This window comes from Ambystoma mexicanum, chromosome 14, assembly GCF_040938575.1.
Source record: "Ambystoma mexicanum isolate Mex_15411 chromosome 14, UKY_AmexF1_1, whole genome shotgun sequence".
NCBI lineage: Eukaryota > Metazoa > Chordata > Amphibia > Caudata > Ambystomatidae > Ambystoma > Ambystoma mexicanum.
The window spans coordinates 417,896,458-417,914,828 of NC_090940.1; the positions used below are offsets into that span (position 1 = coordinate 417,896,458).

The 18,371-nt window shown below is 49.3% G+C and overlaps 1 protein-coding gene across 4 annotated transcripts in view; it reads left to right on the top strand.

The window, feature by feature from the left end:
* Window positions 1–18,371, top strand: part of DDHD1 (DDHD domain containing 1) — a 1,509,354-nt gene that overhangs the window by 234,841 nt on the left and 1,256,142 nt on the right. For all 4 annotated transcript variants that reach the window (XM_069637585.1, XM_069637586.1, XM_069637589.1 and 1 more), the window contains exon 2: window positions 8,913–9,086. In XM_069637585.1, the coding sequence (XP_069493686.1) occupies window positions 8,913–9,086 (174 nt within the window). The remainder of the gene's footprint in view (window positions 1–8,912; window positions 9,087–18,371) is intronic.

An 18,371-nucleotide genomic window follows, 5' to 3' on the forward strand; every position in this document is an offset into this window, starting at 1 on the left:
CTACTGAGAGCAGTGAGGACGCACTGCTATGCATTAATGGCTCTATTATCAGCTACACCAAGACCTCTCCGATAGGCATCAAGTGGGCTGTACCACTGGGAAAGGGGCTATGGCTGCCTGCAAGTCGGGGCTTGGGAGGTATAAAAGGCTGGGGTTTCCTCCTTGCTGACAGATTTCGTAAGGTACCATCATACTATATTGGAGGGAGTCATTATATGGCTGTTGTGCTACCTTTTGACATGGCTCATATGCTCCCCTTTTACTGGTCGTTTGCACCCTGTAGGACTTCTTCCTTGACCATTTGGTAGGTTATCTCATGTGACCAATTCTCCAAATGTCACTTTTCTTGTCATTGTGGAATGACTCTAGGACCCCAAGGTCACTCTTATACCGTCACCCAAACTCCAATTTGTGACTTTGTTACAACCCCTTTGGGGAAAGTTGGGGTGTTCCAGTAATTCTACTGCCAGCAATCTAGGCAGAGCATTACAGTTGCGAAAAGCCAGATAGACTGGTCCTGTCAAAATAGATGGTGTAGAGCGTGTGGCTCTGCAGAGTGCCATTGCTACTGAAGTAATGGAGAAAGCTATGAAGTTATTAAATTAAGATAACTACCCCCCACCATCCCCGATGCTGTGGCTAAAGTTTTGTAAAGCTCAGCCAGGGAATCTACTTAAGTTGTTTAGTGTAGATATTTGGCGGGCCCTGGCAACGGGACAAATCCCAAGTAACTTGGAAGTGACCTGTATCATAGTGCATTTAAAACCAGGCAAAGAGTGCAAAATATGGGGCTCCTACAAGCCACTTTCTCTCAACAATGTGGCCGCTATGATTGAGGCAAAAGTATAGGTCCTTAATGAGAAACTGTTCTGTCGTGATAAGGCTGGTTTCATCCTGTGTTGCTCCACATAGTTAAATGTGAGAAAACTAGAAAGTGTGATGGCAGAGTTCAGCAACCCAGGAAAAGGAGGAGGCACTTGTCCTGGATGTAGAAGAGTCCTAGGATTTGGGCAATACATACTGGATTTCGTTAAATTGCTGTACAAGCACTGAAGGGCAAAGACTAAGACTAGAGTGGCACCCATCAGGGTTGTCCATATCTCTAATACGGATTACCCTGCTGTTGCTGCCCTTGGCTGTGGAGTTCATGGGGCCATGACTGGTAAAGGTATAACAATTAAATCAATGTGCTTGCTAATTGAACTCTGTTGGATGACCTTTTATTATCAGTCAACTCTGACGCTCCCTAACTGGGCTCTGATGAGCATAGTTACTCCTACGCCACGTCCCTTTTCCTCCATACTGTATGGGCATCCCTTGCTGGGGACGGGAATCTGAACCTTTTTCACCAGAAAAAAGTCTTCCTCTTTAAATTTAGATGCACGCTTGTCACGGCCCTGGGAGCATGCGCCCCTGACTCTGCCCACCGGCTCCACTCCCCAGTTCTCTTTTCTACGTCGAAGGGAACACACCGCTTTCACCAGCGCTCTTGGGTTAGGCCTCAGGCTTTGTAATTCCACAAGCTCTTCCTCGGAAGACGTTATTCTTTTTCTTTTTTCTCTTCCAATGTCAGTTACTGCTCTGTCCTCTCTAGCTACACTCATTCTCGGCGCATGTCAACGACGACGGGTTTCAGCAGGTGTCCAGTCTGCGAGGGTCCTTTCCCTACGTCCGACCCCCACACACTCTGCCTCTGGTGCCTTGGCCCACACCACAGCTAGGACGGATGTACAGCGTGCAACGCCTTGACCCTGCATGCTGTGAAGAATCGGTTAGCCAGGTGGAGAGAGCTCTTCAAAAGATCACCTGCAGAGGACCTCCAAGCCTACATGAGGAGGAAGACCAGGCCCAAGGTAGGCACTCTGTTCTCTGCACACCGTAAGGGTGACTCCTTCCCCGGGAAGCGCCCAAGCGGGAGTGACCTCCCAGGTCCTAAAACCAGCAAGAAGACTGAGGCTAATCCAGCTACCGACCCACGGTCCTAGGGGTTGCAAGATCCTACTGGTCCCACCGCTGAGGGCCTGCAAGGCTCTATTACCGGGCTCCGACCCAAGGGGCTTCTCCCTAGTACCAGACCCATGTCTGAGGGGGTGCCTGTATGCAGCACTACCGGCCTCATGGCCGAGGGCATGCCGCATCCCAGATCTCAACCTGAGATACAGGGAAGGTCCCAGCCTTCGCTATTCAATGTACAGGTAGAGACCGGACCCAGCTCAACAACCACCACGCCTCAGGCACGTGGTATGGAGCAAGACAAAATGGCCACTGGGCCTGAAAAAATGGCGTCTCATCCAGCACCTTTTCCTCATGGAGATCAGGCAGGGGAGCACACATCCAGATGGGATTGGATAACGTTACCTGGTCCACCTCTTATCCCTCCACTTCACTGGGGAGATACGCATCCCCCTGTTTAGCAAGAAAGGGACCGCCCAGGACACCGCAGCCTCAGGGCCCGTTCCCTACGCCCTTAGGTGCCCGAACACCACCAGCGCCCATCCTGCTTGCGAGGATAGGTAATTTGAGAAGTTCCTCACCCTCTTGGGATCACACAGATGGGTACCATCCTCAAGCATGTAATCTGGAACATGCTCCCTCCGGTTCTGCCTCAAGCCCCAACTGGTGTCCAGTCCTTGTGTCCAGCTCAGCCCCTGGCTTCCACACCTGCTCCAATCATTGAAGCTTGGCCCCTAGCTCAGCCCCCCTCAGCAGCCCCCGGCACTGGCACTCAGAACGCCACAGCTGCCCGCGCCCACCACTCATCCTGCCCCCCCCCAGGTCAGCAGGACACATCGGCTGACACAGATGAGGTGGAAGATCCAGACACACCATCGTCGGCTAAAGCTTTCCATGAGAGGCTGGCGGGTCTGGTGGAGTACCTAGGTATCCCTCACCTCCAGGCAGAGCAGCCCAAGGCGTGGGTCCAGGCAAAAATGTGTCCTCCCACGAGAATCGGCATCCCTCTTCAGAAGGACGTGGAATCCCAGGCAAAAAAGGGCTGGGTCAAGCCACACTCCACCCAGCCTACCAATAAACTTCTTGACGGCAAATACAGGCAGACAGAGGTGGATTCCCTCTTATTGTCAGTGCACCCCCAGCGACTTTCCTCTGTTATTGCAGCAGCATTGCTATATTTCAAACCGCAGTCTTCCTCAGCTGCGCATGCTTCTTCACTCCTGGGCAAGGTGGAAAAGCTGTTGGAGTTGTTATGGAAAAATATCTACTCAAATTCCACACTCCACCATGTTGGCAGCTGTTAATCAAAAATTGTGGCGGGAGATCAGACTTACTTCCAGAGCGTCCTGCCCACAGCCAGGCACGGTTCAAGGTAGGGTTGGCAGAGGTCAAAATTGTGGCCCAGGATATAATGGAATCTACGGTGGCCCACATTGATACCCCAGGCAGAGCCATATGCATCGCCAGTGACATGAGGAGGACCACTTGGCTAAAGGCCACGAAATTCAATCCAGATGTGCAGGATCGTATCCTCGACCTGCCGTTCGCGGGGGGCGACTTGTGGTGTTTGACAGACGAGGAACTAGACAAGAAAAATAATAGCTCCCAGACAGCCAAATCCTTGTCTGTTCTAACAAAATCCACACCGAAGACCTACAGCCAGGCTCACCAGCGCTCAGACATGGGTTGGGCCTTTATAGGCTTTCCAGGCTTCCAGGAGAGGTGGTTGAGGCAGTCTGACAGGTCTCCCTGCCAAGACAGTTGCAAGCAGCACAAAGTGGCTAACAAGGGGTTTTTCCAATCCCCCTGAGCACCAGCCTCAGATGGAAAAAGTTGTGACGGCTCCATCCGGATCCACAAGTCTCCTGTGGGTGGCAGGCTTTCCCTACACGTACACTGCTGGCGGACAAGGTTTGCGGACCCATGGGTTCTCTGAGTAGTGTCCATGGCTTCCGCCTACCAATTCCTCTGTTCCCTCCTTGCTCCTGCCTGCTCCCGCAGATTGGGACAGCCACTCTTCTGGTGAAAATCCGCTCATACATAGCGAGCTAGGCGGTGGAGGAAGTTCCAGCTTCAAGCGAGGCAGGGGCTTCTATTCCTGGATATTTGCCATACACAAGAACCAGGCTGGCCTGATAGTTGTGTTGGCCCTTTCTTCCTTGTACTTTTCCCTTCCCACTCCGAAAGTTCAAGATGATTACCCCAGCCTTCATTGTAGAGAGTTTGTGTGGGGGGAGACTGGATGTGCTCCCTGGATCTGAAGGATGCTTACCTGCACATCCCGATTTGGGAACCCCATCGGTCCTTCCTGCGGTTCAAATCAGGGTTTTCACTTTTAATACAGTTATACCCTTTGGACTCAACTCGGTCCTGAGGGTCTTTACAAGGCTAACGAATGCGGTGGCAGCTTTACTCCTGGTGCAAAGCCACTGCATTTATCCATACCGCGATGACTGGCTAGTCAGGGCGGGGCCTCCGGAGGCAGTACACCACAAGGTATGTGCTCTCATGCACACCCTATACGATCTGGGATTTTCTATCAATCTCAAAAGGTTACAGCTACTACCCACTCGGACTCTGACATTTCTGGGTGTTATCCTCTCGGTCCTTGTATCCCATTATCTTTCCCTCAACTGACAAGATCGCAGCAATCAAAGGCCACGTGACATTTCCTCAGCAGAACAATGCCAGCATGGTGGTACCAACACATGCTGGGAATAATGGCGGCATGTCTCCTCACTGTGCCGCATACAAGACTCAAGATAAGGAGTTTGCAGCTTCATTTCTCAGCTTCCTGTAATCAGGAGACGGGCTCTCAGGTGGAGCCAGTCGGCATACCACAGCATCCCCACTAGTACCTTTTCTGGTGGGGTACAGACACCAACCTGATGGAAGGCAGGACATTCCGGTAGCCGTTACCACACATCACCATTACCACAGACTCATCCCTAGAGGGATGGAGGGCTACCCTGGACAACCACTGCGTCCATGGAGTACAGACTCATCGGGAGCAGCTAGAGCACATCAACTGGCTCGGGATGATGGAAATATGGCTTGCTCTCAAGGCCTTTCTCCCCATGATCAGCAGCAAGTCGGTCTGCATCCAAACAGACAGCTCCACCTGCATGTATTATATCAACAAGCAGGGAGGTACCAGGTCCCCGCCTCTCTGCGGGCTCTCGATCGACATCTGGGAGTGGACACTGTAAAACAACATTCACTTGTGAGCAGTTCACCTTCCCGGGGAATCTAACCTGGAGGTGGACCGGCTCAGCAGGTTGGGGATGGACAACGAAGAGTGGCAGTTGAACGAAAAGGTCCTCCAGGGGATCTTCAGCAGGTGGGCCACTCTCAGGTGGACCTATTTGCCACCACTGCCAACGGGAGATGCCCCCATTTCGCCTCGTGGCTGGGGCAGGGCGGGGGTTTGTTGGGCGACGTGAAAGACCCTGGTTCTCAGAACTTCTCTGGCTGTCGGATCAGCCCCCGGTGGGCCCAGGCAACTTACTCTCCCAGCAAGGGGGTACAGTGGTTCACCCCGCTCCATAGAGGTTGTCCCTCGCAGCTTGGTTCGTGAACAGGTCACCCTGAAGCATCTGCACCTGTCAGAAGATGACCTGGCTATCATACCGGGGCCTAGAAGTGACTCCACCAGGAGTCAGTATAAGAGCAAGTGGACCAGATTTTGTCACTGGGCAGAAACAAATATTGATCCATTAACGTGCTCGTTGGACGATGTTCTGTCTTTCCTAGCGCATCTGGTTCATTCAGGTGTGCAAGTAGACACCTGTCGTACGGATCTGGCAACCATAGGGGCCTAAAAGAACTCTGGCGACAACATCTTTTCATCTCCCAATCCGGTGGTTAAGAGACACCTGGCTGGTCTAACCAAGTTATATCCACCTGTCAAACGTCCACATCCGGTCTGGGAACATATGTCACACGCCGCGGGAACTATCGTGTGTGGAGTCGGTGGCGCCTAGGCTGCCATTGACTCTTCCCATCACGCTCTTCCCGTAGCGAGCGTGACGGTCTAGCTTTCGGCAGCATCACTGCCGTCGGAAGACTTTTCCGTCGGACTAACCTGGAAGCCTACGCGTTGCAACCTACTTGCGTAAGGCTTTGGGGTTGATACGCTGTTGTTGCTCTCTGTGCGCCTTTTGTTCTTCACCTTCCCCCTCTCCTCTCTCTCCTTGATACCGGCAACCTTCTCTGTGGCTCTGCCTGCTCTCTTTCGCTCCTTTTTGGCTCTGTCATCCCTCCTTTATCCCGTGCTATTCTGCCTTGGCTATTGGTTCTCTTTGTTCCCTTTGGGATTCCTGCAGCATATTCTGGTCCTTACCTTGGAACCCTGTCAGGTACTGGACCCCTTCCGGCTCCTAAAATCACCAGCCATACCAAGTGGAGTCAGCTTCTGGATACCATCTCTACCACTGCCCAGATAGGAGTTTTTTATGCCGCTCGGCTTTTTCCCCTAATTAGTTTGTTCCAGAAGAGGGCCCCCCCCAGACCGCCTTATCCAACGGTCGGGGTGCCTTCCTTCCGGGGCAAACCTTACCTGCACTCCAAAAAAAAAGGCACTGTGGAAGAAGAGGTTTGGCAGACATTTGGACGACAAGACCACAGGTGAGGAGGAGGGTGATTGGAGTGACCAAGAACAGGGTAAACCTTTACCCGATACTGATAACTTAACGTGGTGCTGGGCACCCGAGCGCACAAACCCTTTGACCCCATGGCATCCGCAGACATCAGGCTGGTTACCACTAGGACTGCCCTACTGGTGGGCCTCAAATCAGCACGCTGTATCAGTGAAATTCAGGCCCTGGTGGCTTTAGAACCTTTACAGCATTTCATTGGGACAAGGTGGTGCTTAGAACGCACCCTGGCTTTCTTCCAAAGGTAATTTCCTCCTTTCACCTGAACGAGGAGATGGTGCTCCCAACATTCTTTGCTGACCCAAAGGATGAGGCTCAGAAGGTATTGCACTGTCTGGATGTCGGGTTTTCTCTAAGATTTTATCTGGAAATGACTAAGAGCTTCCGCAAATTGGACGACTTGTTCATCACATTTGGAGGTTCAAAACGAGGCTGTCAAGCATCTAAGGCTTCCATAGCAAGGTGGATAGTTATGGCCATCAAGGAGGCGGATGAGGGGCAGCAAAGGCCTTTGCCAGCAAATATGCACGCCCATGCCATCAGAGGTAAGGCCGCGGCTGTGGCTTTCCAAAGACCCGTCCCATGCTGGACGATCAGCAAGGCGGCTACGTGCCCACCCCCCCCCCCGTCCTCCCCGCCCTGCCCTTTTGCAGGCACTAATGCTTGGAAGCCAGCACCAGGTCTGACGCAGCATTTGGCCAGGCGGTTTTGATGAACTTTTTTTTCATAGAGGGGCAACTCTCCTCCCCGGGGCTGCATTCAAGTGTAGTCGCCCATACCGTAATGGAGGAAAGGGGACAGGACGGGACGTAGGAGTAATTATAAGTTACTCACCGTAGTTACTAACACACTCCTAGTTCATAGTCCCCTTTCCTCCATACATCCCACCATTCTACGCCTTAATAAACCTGTGTCATTAAGCAATTATAATATTGACGACGTGTCGAAGGGGACTGAGGAGTGGCGCTGGTGGACGGAGTCAGGAGAACGCATGCTTCCAGGCTGCGTGCATCTAAATTTAAAGTGGAAGACATTTTTTTTCTGGTGAAAAAGGTTCAGTTTCCCATCCCTAGTGAGGGACTCCCATACAATATGTAGGAAAGGGGACTATGGACTAGGAGTATGTTAGTCACTGCAGTGATTAACTTATAATTTATCGGTCAGAGGGAAGAATACAAAACTGATCTAAGAACTATTTTACCTATACGCGTGGTCCCAGACCTGATCCCAAATACATACGCCTGAAGGTGGTGGCTGTCGCTTTTAGATACTGGATAATGGGATTCTGTAGTACACCAAAGGAAGTGTTTCAAGATGATACCAAACTGGTCATGAAGCCCCCTCCGAACAAGGTGCAGAGAAGGTTTCAAATTTCAATAGCAATTGGCGGCAGACTTGTCCTTAACATGAATTTAATCCCCAAACTACTCTATTCAGTCCCGCAGATAAGCCACTTTTACTGCCTAAAAATAGGCAAAATAATCCTAACAAAAGATTGCGCAAGGTGGAGCTCTGCAATTATTACTGCCTGATCTAAGGGGACCTTTAAGGTAAAACTGCATCTTTTTATGTACATGAATTGCTAGGTGCTTAGTTATTGTTTACAATAGTATCTGTTTTGGAGGTGAAATAGGTTGTTAGTAAATCACTCATATTTCAAAGTCTTATCTGGATACATGACAACTAGTTAATGACGCCAGCCTATGTTTCTCCAAGTGCCTTTTCTACTAAACCCAAATCTGCTCATGATTCTAACTGCCAAGACCCCACATAACCTGTATGTTCCAATAGGGGAGACCACTTGGGGAGCTGGTGTTCGTACTAAGAAAGTGATGCACCTGTGCGTTGTCTGCTATACCACACCATCCCTAGTTCATGGGGGAGAAATGTGATGGGACAGGGAATTTTAACCAAGATAAAATACATTTCATTGGTCTTCTTAAACGAAATACAAATTGAAAAAGAACAGGTGGCGACAGTTAACAAGTCAGACTTGTTCATTCTAATCTGCTCCTTCCTTGACATTCCCTTTTAATTATGTTATAACTCCTAGGGGCATACATTGAGCCAGACAGAACCATCTGGGATCTGCACGTGTGTGTTAAGATCATTTGGGCCCCAGCTCGAGTTTCCTAGAATATGGTAATTTATGGAGCCAAGACAATGAAAGTTACAGAATCATTAAACATACTTTCCCTGTCCTTTGCAGATCACACATCGTATTGTTTTTGGTTAGTTGAGAAATAACAGTACATTTTTCTAGATACAAGTCGTATAGTTGATTGTTTATATTGTTCCTTGCAGAAGCAGATAAAATTCCAGTTATGCGTGGACAGTGGTTTGTTGATGGGACATGGCAGCCGCTTGAAGAGGATGAAAGTAACTTAATAGAACAAGAACATCTCAGCGCGTTTCGTGGTCAGAAAATGCAGGACACATTTGATCTGGAAGTAACCAAACCATTGGACCATAAAGATGGTAAGATTTTTTTTTTTGTTGTTAATTTATTTTGTACAACTTTGTACTATATCCATAATTGCATGACATGTAAAATGATTGTAATGCAATGTAATCCAACTGAGCTTTCCATAGAGCTAATGCTGCAGAGAGTCTTTGTAATGGCATTCTTCAGAGTACTTTTCTTCTGATGCCATTCATTTCAGGACCTTTTTCTTCTATTTGTGTTTTTTTGACTTTTTTTTAGACTTTTCTTTTCTCGCTTAGGTTATTCCTTCTACTTAGGACACAAAGCTTGTAGGTGGTGTTTGGTTATTAGCCAACCCATTTACTGCCCCTGGTCATGCTAATCCCTTTGGCAATTCCCACCCAGTTCCTGCTCCCCCCGCTCGACCCCCCTTTTCCACACAAAACATCTCCTCATGGACACTCTTGAGTTCGATTTAGTTGAGCATAGGACAAGCAAACTTTGCACTCAAAGTGACTGCCAGTGTTTTTTCAAAGCGGTCTTCTGAGAGTGAAAGTTACGTTATGTCAATTGGCATTTATATAGCGCTCTATATATCATTGGTATGACCTCAAAGTGCTGGTAGGTTGAACGCCCTCGGGAACCGTAGTTCTGGTCAGTGGAGAGGGATAGTGTCGTAGGGTGCGTGAGTGCACCAGATGTGTGCAGCTGATGTAATTGCCTGGTGGTAACTGCATCCTAGCGTTAGGTGTGGTTCTGGAGATATCAGTTGGATGTGTGCAGTCTGGTGGGTGGACACCCAGACTGGGCTCTGGCTGCGTTAGGCCAGAAGAACGCATATGTGAGCGAGTAGGCCAAAATGTGCTTGGCTAGCTGCGTTTTATTAGGGTGATGATGTGATCTTGGGGTAGTATTCGTATGTGAACAGCTAGGCCGAATAAATCAGGGTTATAGCTGTGTTCTAGTTGAGTGATGGTGTATAGTAGAGCGTGAGCGTAGTAATGTGGTATGATTATCTTTAAAGCGCCCGAGACCAGGCACGTGAGCAGGATGGCAGGGAACATAGCGACACACGGACACATAGAGACTGGGGCCGGGCTTACAGCGACGGGGTGGGGTGGGGAATACAGATATATAGCAACAGCATGGGAACAGGAAGGCAGGGTACACGTTGATACACGAGTTAACATTTACATTTGTATTTCTATCCAGATGCGACTCAGGCTAATGTTTACAGCTCCACCCAAGTGTGGGACGTGTCAACGTTCGCATCTCCATCCAGAAGCGACTCAGACCAGCGCTCACAATCCTGTCAGTTCCAACTGAGTACTTAATTAGTTCCATCCATTTCCATTTATTTCATCCACCCAATTACACTTCATGCATGCCATCCATATCGTCCACTCCACCCATTTCATCTATTCCATCCATTCTATACATTGTCAATTCGGTCCATTCGATCGCACCACACAATCCATCGATTCCATCCATTCTATCGATTTCATCCACCCCATCCTTCTATTCCATCCATTTTGTCCATTCCATCCATTTTGTCCATTCCATCCATTTTGTCCATTCCATCCATTCCATTTGTTTCATCCATTCCATTTGTTTCATCCATTCCATTTGTTTCATCCATTCCATTTGTTTCATCCATTCTATCCATTCCATCAATTCTATCCATTCCATCAATTCTATCCATTTTATCCATTCCGTCTATTTATCCATTACATTAGTTCCAGCCAATCCATCCATCTCATTTATTCCATCCATTCCATCGGTCCATCCACTTTGTGTACACTATTTATTCCATCCACTCTATGCATTTCATCCATTACACCAATTTTATCCATTCCACCGACCTGATCTACTCGATCTGCTCCATCCACTCGATCTACCCCATCCACTTGATACACTCCATCCATGCGATTTAGTCCCTCCATCGTCTCCATCTCTTTGTCCACTCCGTCTATTTCAACCACTCCATCCATTCCACCCACACTATCCATATTATCCGCTCCATACATTTGATCCACTCCATCTCTTTCGTCCACCCCGTCCACTCCGTCCATTCCATCTACTTCAACCACTCTATCCATATTATCCTCTCCATCCACTCTGCACGCTCTGTCCATATTATCCACTCCATCCATTCTATGAACCCTATCTGCTCCATTCATTGCATCTACTCTATCCATTCCATCCACTCCACCAGTTCATCCACTCCATCCACTCCACCTATTCCATTCATTCCATCTATTTTATCCGTTCCATCCATCCGCCCCATTCATCCATTCCATCTACTCAATCCAGTTTGTCTACTCCATCTGTATGTACCTGGTTTTAGTAGAGTTCTTTCGATGGTTCGGCGACATGCCCTTCTTGAGTGAACTCCCTCTAAGGCAGGAGCCACAGGTCTTCACGATTCCGTCGAAGGAAGAACAACACTGTCGTCAGGACAGCAGCTTTGGTCTGTGCGGTGCTCGTCGGCGAGTGATCGTAGACGAGGCGTGCGGTGCACCTAGAGGACAAATGTTTGTTGCCGCAAAGAAGACGAGTAAAGAACGTAGGCCCAGCAAGGGCGTCTGGTCATTTGCGTCGGTGATCGGGACTCTACCACGGCTGGCTTTGGATCTACGTTGGCGTCTTTGAGGACTTTGGGTGGCAGGAAACCCACCAGTGGATTCTCCTCGGCCGTCGACGACCTTGACTTTCCCCAGCCGGGAAAAGCGGTCAACTGTGATCGCAAGGGAAGTCCTTGGATGAAATGTGTTAGGCAAAGGTGGAGCGTTGCGGCTCCTGTCGTTGAGCAGCACATCGTCAAGCTGTCCCCGCTTCTGGGCAACACAACTCGACAGGCTTCCAGCAGTCAGTGCAAACCTCCGGACCCTGGTCGACGACAGTGGCCTTGATGTCCGGGTGCTCCACTTCAGGTTCTTGGCGGATCAGTCTGTGGTCAGCAGCCTTTTGAGGACTGACTTCCAGAGTGACTTAAAGAATATGAGCGGATGCACGATGTTCCCTCGTAGCTCAGGAAGAGGTCTCCTAGCCAGGTCCTCTCTTGGATCAATTCCTTGACATACACACAGCTTTCAGATTAGCGAAGGACAGCAGCAGCAAGTCTTCTTCCAGCGGGCTTCAAGGTTACGCATCAAGTTTCGACTTCAGCTTCTAAACGATTTCCAACAGTGAGAGGTCCCCAGATATACTGTTCGGTCTGTCATTCCCTCTGCTGGGTCACACTCGGGCAACCAATCATTAAGAAGGGCATTCAGGCAGGCAGCCAATCAGGCTCACAGTGCATTTAGGACATTCACTTCTATCCACACTACACTGCATTCATACTACTCTCGGACCGGGCTGTCTCATTCTTTGTATCACATACACAGATACCAGACGCCCAGAACATGAAATGTATATTGGTCACACACTCCATTCACCCAGGTCCCACCCCAAGGGCGTACCCACAACATAGTCATTGGGAAGGCTCCAGCCAGTCTCGCCTGGACTTCCCCACAACACTCTATGTGGAACTTCCACCCAACAGCCAGTCAGGGGAAGGGACAGAGTTAGGGCTTCCCGGAACTTCGGGACAACAAGGTAACAGGCGATGGAAACCAAGAGGCCACGGGGGCCATCTTGCCTCCATCAGGAATCCCCTGATTCCTATGGCAGGTCCTGGGTATCCCAAAATGGAGGGCACTCGGAGCACCTGCCAAATTTAGCATGGAGCTGCCACCAGCCCATACCCTGCTCTGTGGGCCACACACAGGTGCCCAAAAACATACACTAGGGGTACCCCCACCCATGGGTGCCATAAGAGTATACCAAGGGTCTGTTCACCACGACCAAAAAAAGAGGAAGAGCTGCACTGCCAGGAGTCCCACAAGGACTTGTGTGCAGAAAACAACACAGGAAACACACAAAAAGGTAGTACAGGACAAGGCATTTCCAGCATCAGAGAGGTACCACCAGAATGGTCTTCCTTTTGGCCTCATGTCGTTGGTAAAGGAAACCTTCCTTCTTGGTCTCTTCTGGCATCAGCTGGAAGAGCTGTGATGCTTGGGCGACCATGGCATGGAATGACCCCACTTGATCTAGGGGAGAAACCCTCGGCGGCGGAGAAACGCTGCTGTTGTCATCCATGTCCGTAGTCGCTGTGTCCGTCCCTGTATCTGTGTGGGGTTGATGAGGCGGCATAGGGTGCCGCTTTCTCTTCCTTTCCGGCAGCGGGCCCGGTGCCACTGGACTTAATTGGAGCAGTAAACCTGCTACTGGTGTAATAATGCCTAAAGCAGGTTCAAAACAAGCATTGACAAAGCCAACAGTTTGGGCTTACACATAAGTATTGGGCATTTTGCCAGGCACTGCTATTAGATGCCCAGGTACTTAACACCATTTTGCATCTGCTTCCATCAATGGCAGTTAATATCACTACGGCAGTGAATGGCAAGTGCCTTTTTCATGCCTACACAGAAGCCCAAATGGTTGGCATTGCCAATGCTTGTTTTTAAATGAGTTCTCAAGGGTTCCAACTCCCAAATGCCCTTTATATACATATACAACACCAAGAAAGTTATGGTGGGTTTAAAAAGGATTGAAAAAAAATGTTTCACCTGAAATGTGAAAGTAGGAAAGCCCATTTGAGCCAAGTCACACATTCCACAACGCCACCTAGTAGCCATTTCTGGAAGTTCACCTCCAGTTCTGAGCCACAACAGTAACGCATTGTGGGTATGCAAATTAGCTCAAATGCAAACCATTTTCTCCAGGAAATGTTCTTTGTCTAAGAGGGCAGGGCTACCTTTTACATAGCTTAATCAACCCAACACAGACATTTGTAAGGCTGACGGGAATGTGTGACTTGGCTCAAATGGACTTTCCTACATATATATTTCCGGAGCTTGTGGATCTGCTTAGATCACATGTTCAGCATAGTCCGACATCTAGTGGAAGTTGCAGAGTATTACAAGATTTGTTTTCGAAACTCGAAAATGGACGTCTATAGGGCGTGTTTAGTAATACTATCCCTAGTGTGACGTGTACTGTACCCATGGTCCTTCACGTGTCGAGGTCCCTCAGATAGTTTTTTTCCGCCATCGAAATCGGTCGCAAATGCAGAGTTCTCTTCCAGGCCGATGCCTTCGATTAGATAAAGTTGTACTTATAGACTTTCTTTCCTTTGCTGTTCACCTTGCCGCAAGATAGTTTGACTGCTTGACGGCTCCTGACAAACACCCTCATTGTCAATGACTGACTGATCAACCCAACGCAGCCTTCATGGGCCTCTTCGTGCTTGGGCCCATTACAGTAGGGCGAGAGGGGGGAGGTTCTTCATGCTGACCTCTTTAGAGAAGGCTTATTCCATCATCCCCTTTCTTCTTTTCTCACCAATCTACTCTTAAGTTATGTTGTACAAAACCCTGTTTGAATTTTGCCGGTCCTGCAACCAAAAATTTCATTGGAAGGACACGCACAGAGTGTGCAGTCACTGTCTTCCGAGGGATCACTCTGAAAAGGTATTGTAAATCCTGTAAACTTTTTCGGCCTAAGACCCTAAAGGATTGGCGGACCAAACGCTGGCCGCTGACGCCATGCAGGTCGAGGCCTCCATGGATGTGATGGAAGACTCCAGCGAGGGTAGTATTGGGGTCATGAGTGAAGCCGAGGGCGAGCGGGGTCTGTCGGAACCCCAGGTGCGGGCCCCCGACTCCAAGAAGCAGGCCGGCGGTTCTGTGATGGAGAAGCCCCCCGCGCCAGGGCACACACAAGCACAAACACACTAAAGGCATACCCCACGGCTGGCTCTCGACGGTACCGGCGTGCTTCGAAGCCCATAAGGTGTCCAAGGATAAAGCCTCAGGTTCTTCACTGTCCTCTGGGCCATCGTGCATGCTTTCACCTCACGACAGTTCCACAAAACTGTTTTTGACAGTGCACATAAAAAGGCACGCCTTTCGCGTGCCGGAAAACAAGCGGTGAAGGGCTTTTAAAAAAAAAAAACTCAGAAAATGCAGGAACTAATTAAGAAACACGTCTGTGCCTCTCTGCTCAAGGCAAGGTTGCTGAAAGTCTGACAGCCTTGGCCCCAACAGACACAGGCAGGGATTTCCACCCCCTTAGATAATCTCCCTGGGGCCATGCACCACAAGGATTTCCCCACCCTGCCACCCCAAGCCACCCCTGTCAATTCAGGCTTGACGCCCTCATGCACATGTACACCTGAACAATTCAATAAGAATTTAAGGAGGATGTCCTGTTTCGTAGACTTCATGGACAGACAGCCTGACCAATAATTAATTCTTAAAGATGCCTCATAGCCAGGGACATCATCACAGCCGCCCCCCTGCCAAGAAGTCTTGTCTTGAGCCACAGCCTAGCACCTCTGCTCTAGGCACTCCGGCCTCGACATACCAAGACCCCTCTGACATACCAAGACCCCTCTCAGGACACGTATTATGACTACCAAGCAGACCCTGGGTCGCGGGGGGTGGGGAGACCGCTATATTGACAAGATCAGTTATATGACGCCGATACCGACAACATATATTTGGTCCAGTCGCCAGACCATCAGGACCAGCCAGTAGCAGATTTGCCTGTTGACAATCAACTTCAGTACAATGAACTGCTACTTAAGGCGGCTCAGCATTTTGATATCGACACTCGGGAGAAACTGGTTGACAAGGACTTTGCGGAAGATATTCTGGGGTACAAAAAGTCTGCAACCCATTTTATACCACTCAAGTAGTCTGTCCTAAAATGTATCCAACCATCCCTACTAGCGCATAGTCCCACGAGGGCGGTCAACCCTAGAATAGAAAAGCTATTCCGACCCGTACCCGCTGACCCCTGTATATTAGGGGTCAGCTAAAACCAGATTCCTTAGTGGTCACCACCACCAGGAAGATGTCAGGCACTACCCTGGCATCAGCAGAAGGCCTGCCAGACAAGGAGAGCAAAAGGATATATACTTTCGGGAGAAAGGTCGCCTCCTCTGCAGCATACCAGACCAGAATCGCTAACAACACTACGCTGTTAGCTAGTTACAGCTGACACAAATAGGATGATCTGGAAAGCCAAATCGAAGCCGTCCCAGAACCACTAAAGGCTCAATTACTAAAGGCGATCTCAGAAGGCAAGCAGATTTCAAACTGCATCCTAAAGAATAACCTTGATGCTGCAGATAATGAAGGATGCGTCATAGCAGAGGGAATGCTCGTTAAGCACCATGACTGTCGGGGTTCAAGCTAGAGACTCGGTCAACCCTCTCAACCATGCCAGTGGAGCCAAATGGGTTATTCAGGAATGCTGTAGAAGACGCCCTCAAGAGTGCCAAAGAGATGTATGACACTCTTAAATCTCTTGGACAGTTGACAAAGCCTATTCCCAACACAGCTTCCCAAACTCTAGGAGATTTCGGGGCCAGGGTGCGCAACGTTCCTCATGCTACACTCCGGGCGGACAGTCCTCGTCTTGGGGCCAGTCACATGGCCAGGTTCCTCGTCCAATTATCAAAGAGGAAATAAAAGGGGCAGAGGAAGGGGCAGAACCTCACTTGGGAGAGGCTCAACCTCTCCCAAACAATGACACATCGTTTCAGGTCCCCTCCCATGCCACTCCACTAGGCCGAATTTCAAATGTCACCCACGTATGGGAGGGTATAATGTTGGACAAATGGGTGTTGTCCATCGTGGCAGGCGGGTATTGTATCGAGTTACTACAAAAACCACCCTACCGCCCGTCGAGACAGAGGAAAATGACAGCAGAAGAACAAAGCATTCTGCCGGAGGAAATAAAGGAGCTGCTCTAGAAGGACGACATGGAGATCATCCCGGCAGACGAGGTAAACCACAGTATTTATACAGCGTACCTCCTTGTGCCAAAGAAAGACCTTACCATGCGCCCAGTTCTCAATCTGCGCCCGGCAAACAAATATGTCAAACCCCAAAAGTTTCGTATGACCACGCTCCAAGAGGTTATTCCACTCCTAAAACTGGGAGACTACATGGCGACATTGGACATGAAATATGCATACTTTTATATTTCAATGCACCCTGCGCACAGAAAATACCTGCGTTTAAGGATGGCGGGAGTACACTACCAGTTCAAAGTACTCTCATTTGGCAGCGCCTCAGCACCAATAGTATTCACAAAGGTGCTTGCAGTAGTGGCAGTACACCTGCGCAGAAAGTCCATCTCAGTATATCCTAATCTAGACGACTGGCTAATGACTGGGGAAATCTCCTCAAATTTACAAATTAAATATGCAAAAGACAAACCTTCTCTTCAATCTGGGTTTCTCCATCAACGAGAAGAAATCAAGTCTAGTCCTCCACCACATATAAAACAATTTCTGGGGGATATCCTAAACACAAAAGCAGAGCTGGCTTTCCCCTGAAACGAGAGAGTACAAAATAATCTGTTGCAGGTACCTCACTACAAGGTCGGTCGCAAGATAACTGTACGCAAAGCAATGCGCTTGCTCGGGATGATGACCTCATGTATTCACTTGGTTCCACACTTGTGCCTCTGGCTAATGCAAGAATGGTTAGCGAAACAGTGTGACGATCTAGTGGTTGTTTTGCTAACCCTGATTCAGGCTCTTCACTGGTGGTCCAACCTGTCAAAAGGAAATGTTTTTCGTGCTCCACCAGCACAAACGATCTTTAGTACAGACGCCTCAGTCGCTGGATGGGGGGGCCCACTTCCTCCACCACACAGGCCACGGCCAGTGGACACACGCTACTGCCCAAAGACATAGCAACCTCCTAGAACTCTTGGCAGTCCTCAAGGCTCTTCAGGTCTTTAAGCAACATCTCAAGGGTCAAACAGTGCAGGTCCTCACAGACAGCACCACGACCATGTTCTATCTGAATAAGCAAGGAGGCACACACTCTGTCTGTCCAAGCCATCCCAAAAAATATGGAAGTGGGCACTCAAGTGGAACATATTCCGAACATCTCAAAATGTTGCAGGGGAGCTCATTTCTCTAGCAGACACTCTAAACAGACACCCTATACCAGAAGAGCACAAGTGGCAACTCGACAGATATCCTAGATGGAATATTCTCACTATGGGGTCACCCCCCACTAGCCTTGTTCGCCACAAACCTAAACGCACAATACCCACACATCGCATCCAGGTTTCAAGGGGAATGCCCTGTGGATAAACTGGTCGTGGAAATTTGCCTACGCCCCCCCCCCCCCCGACAACACTCCTGAGCAAAATAGTGCACTAAATGCACCAGGAAGAAGTAATTCTGATCCTGGGTGCTCCTATGTGATCGAGACAGCCTTGTTTGCCACATCTGCTCAAACTGTCGATGTGCGACCCAATCA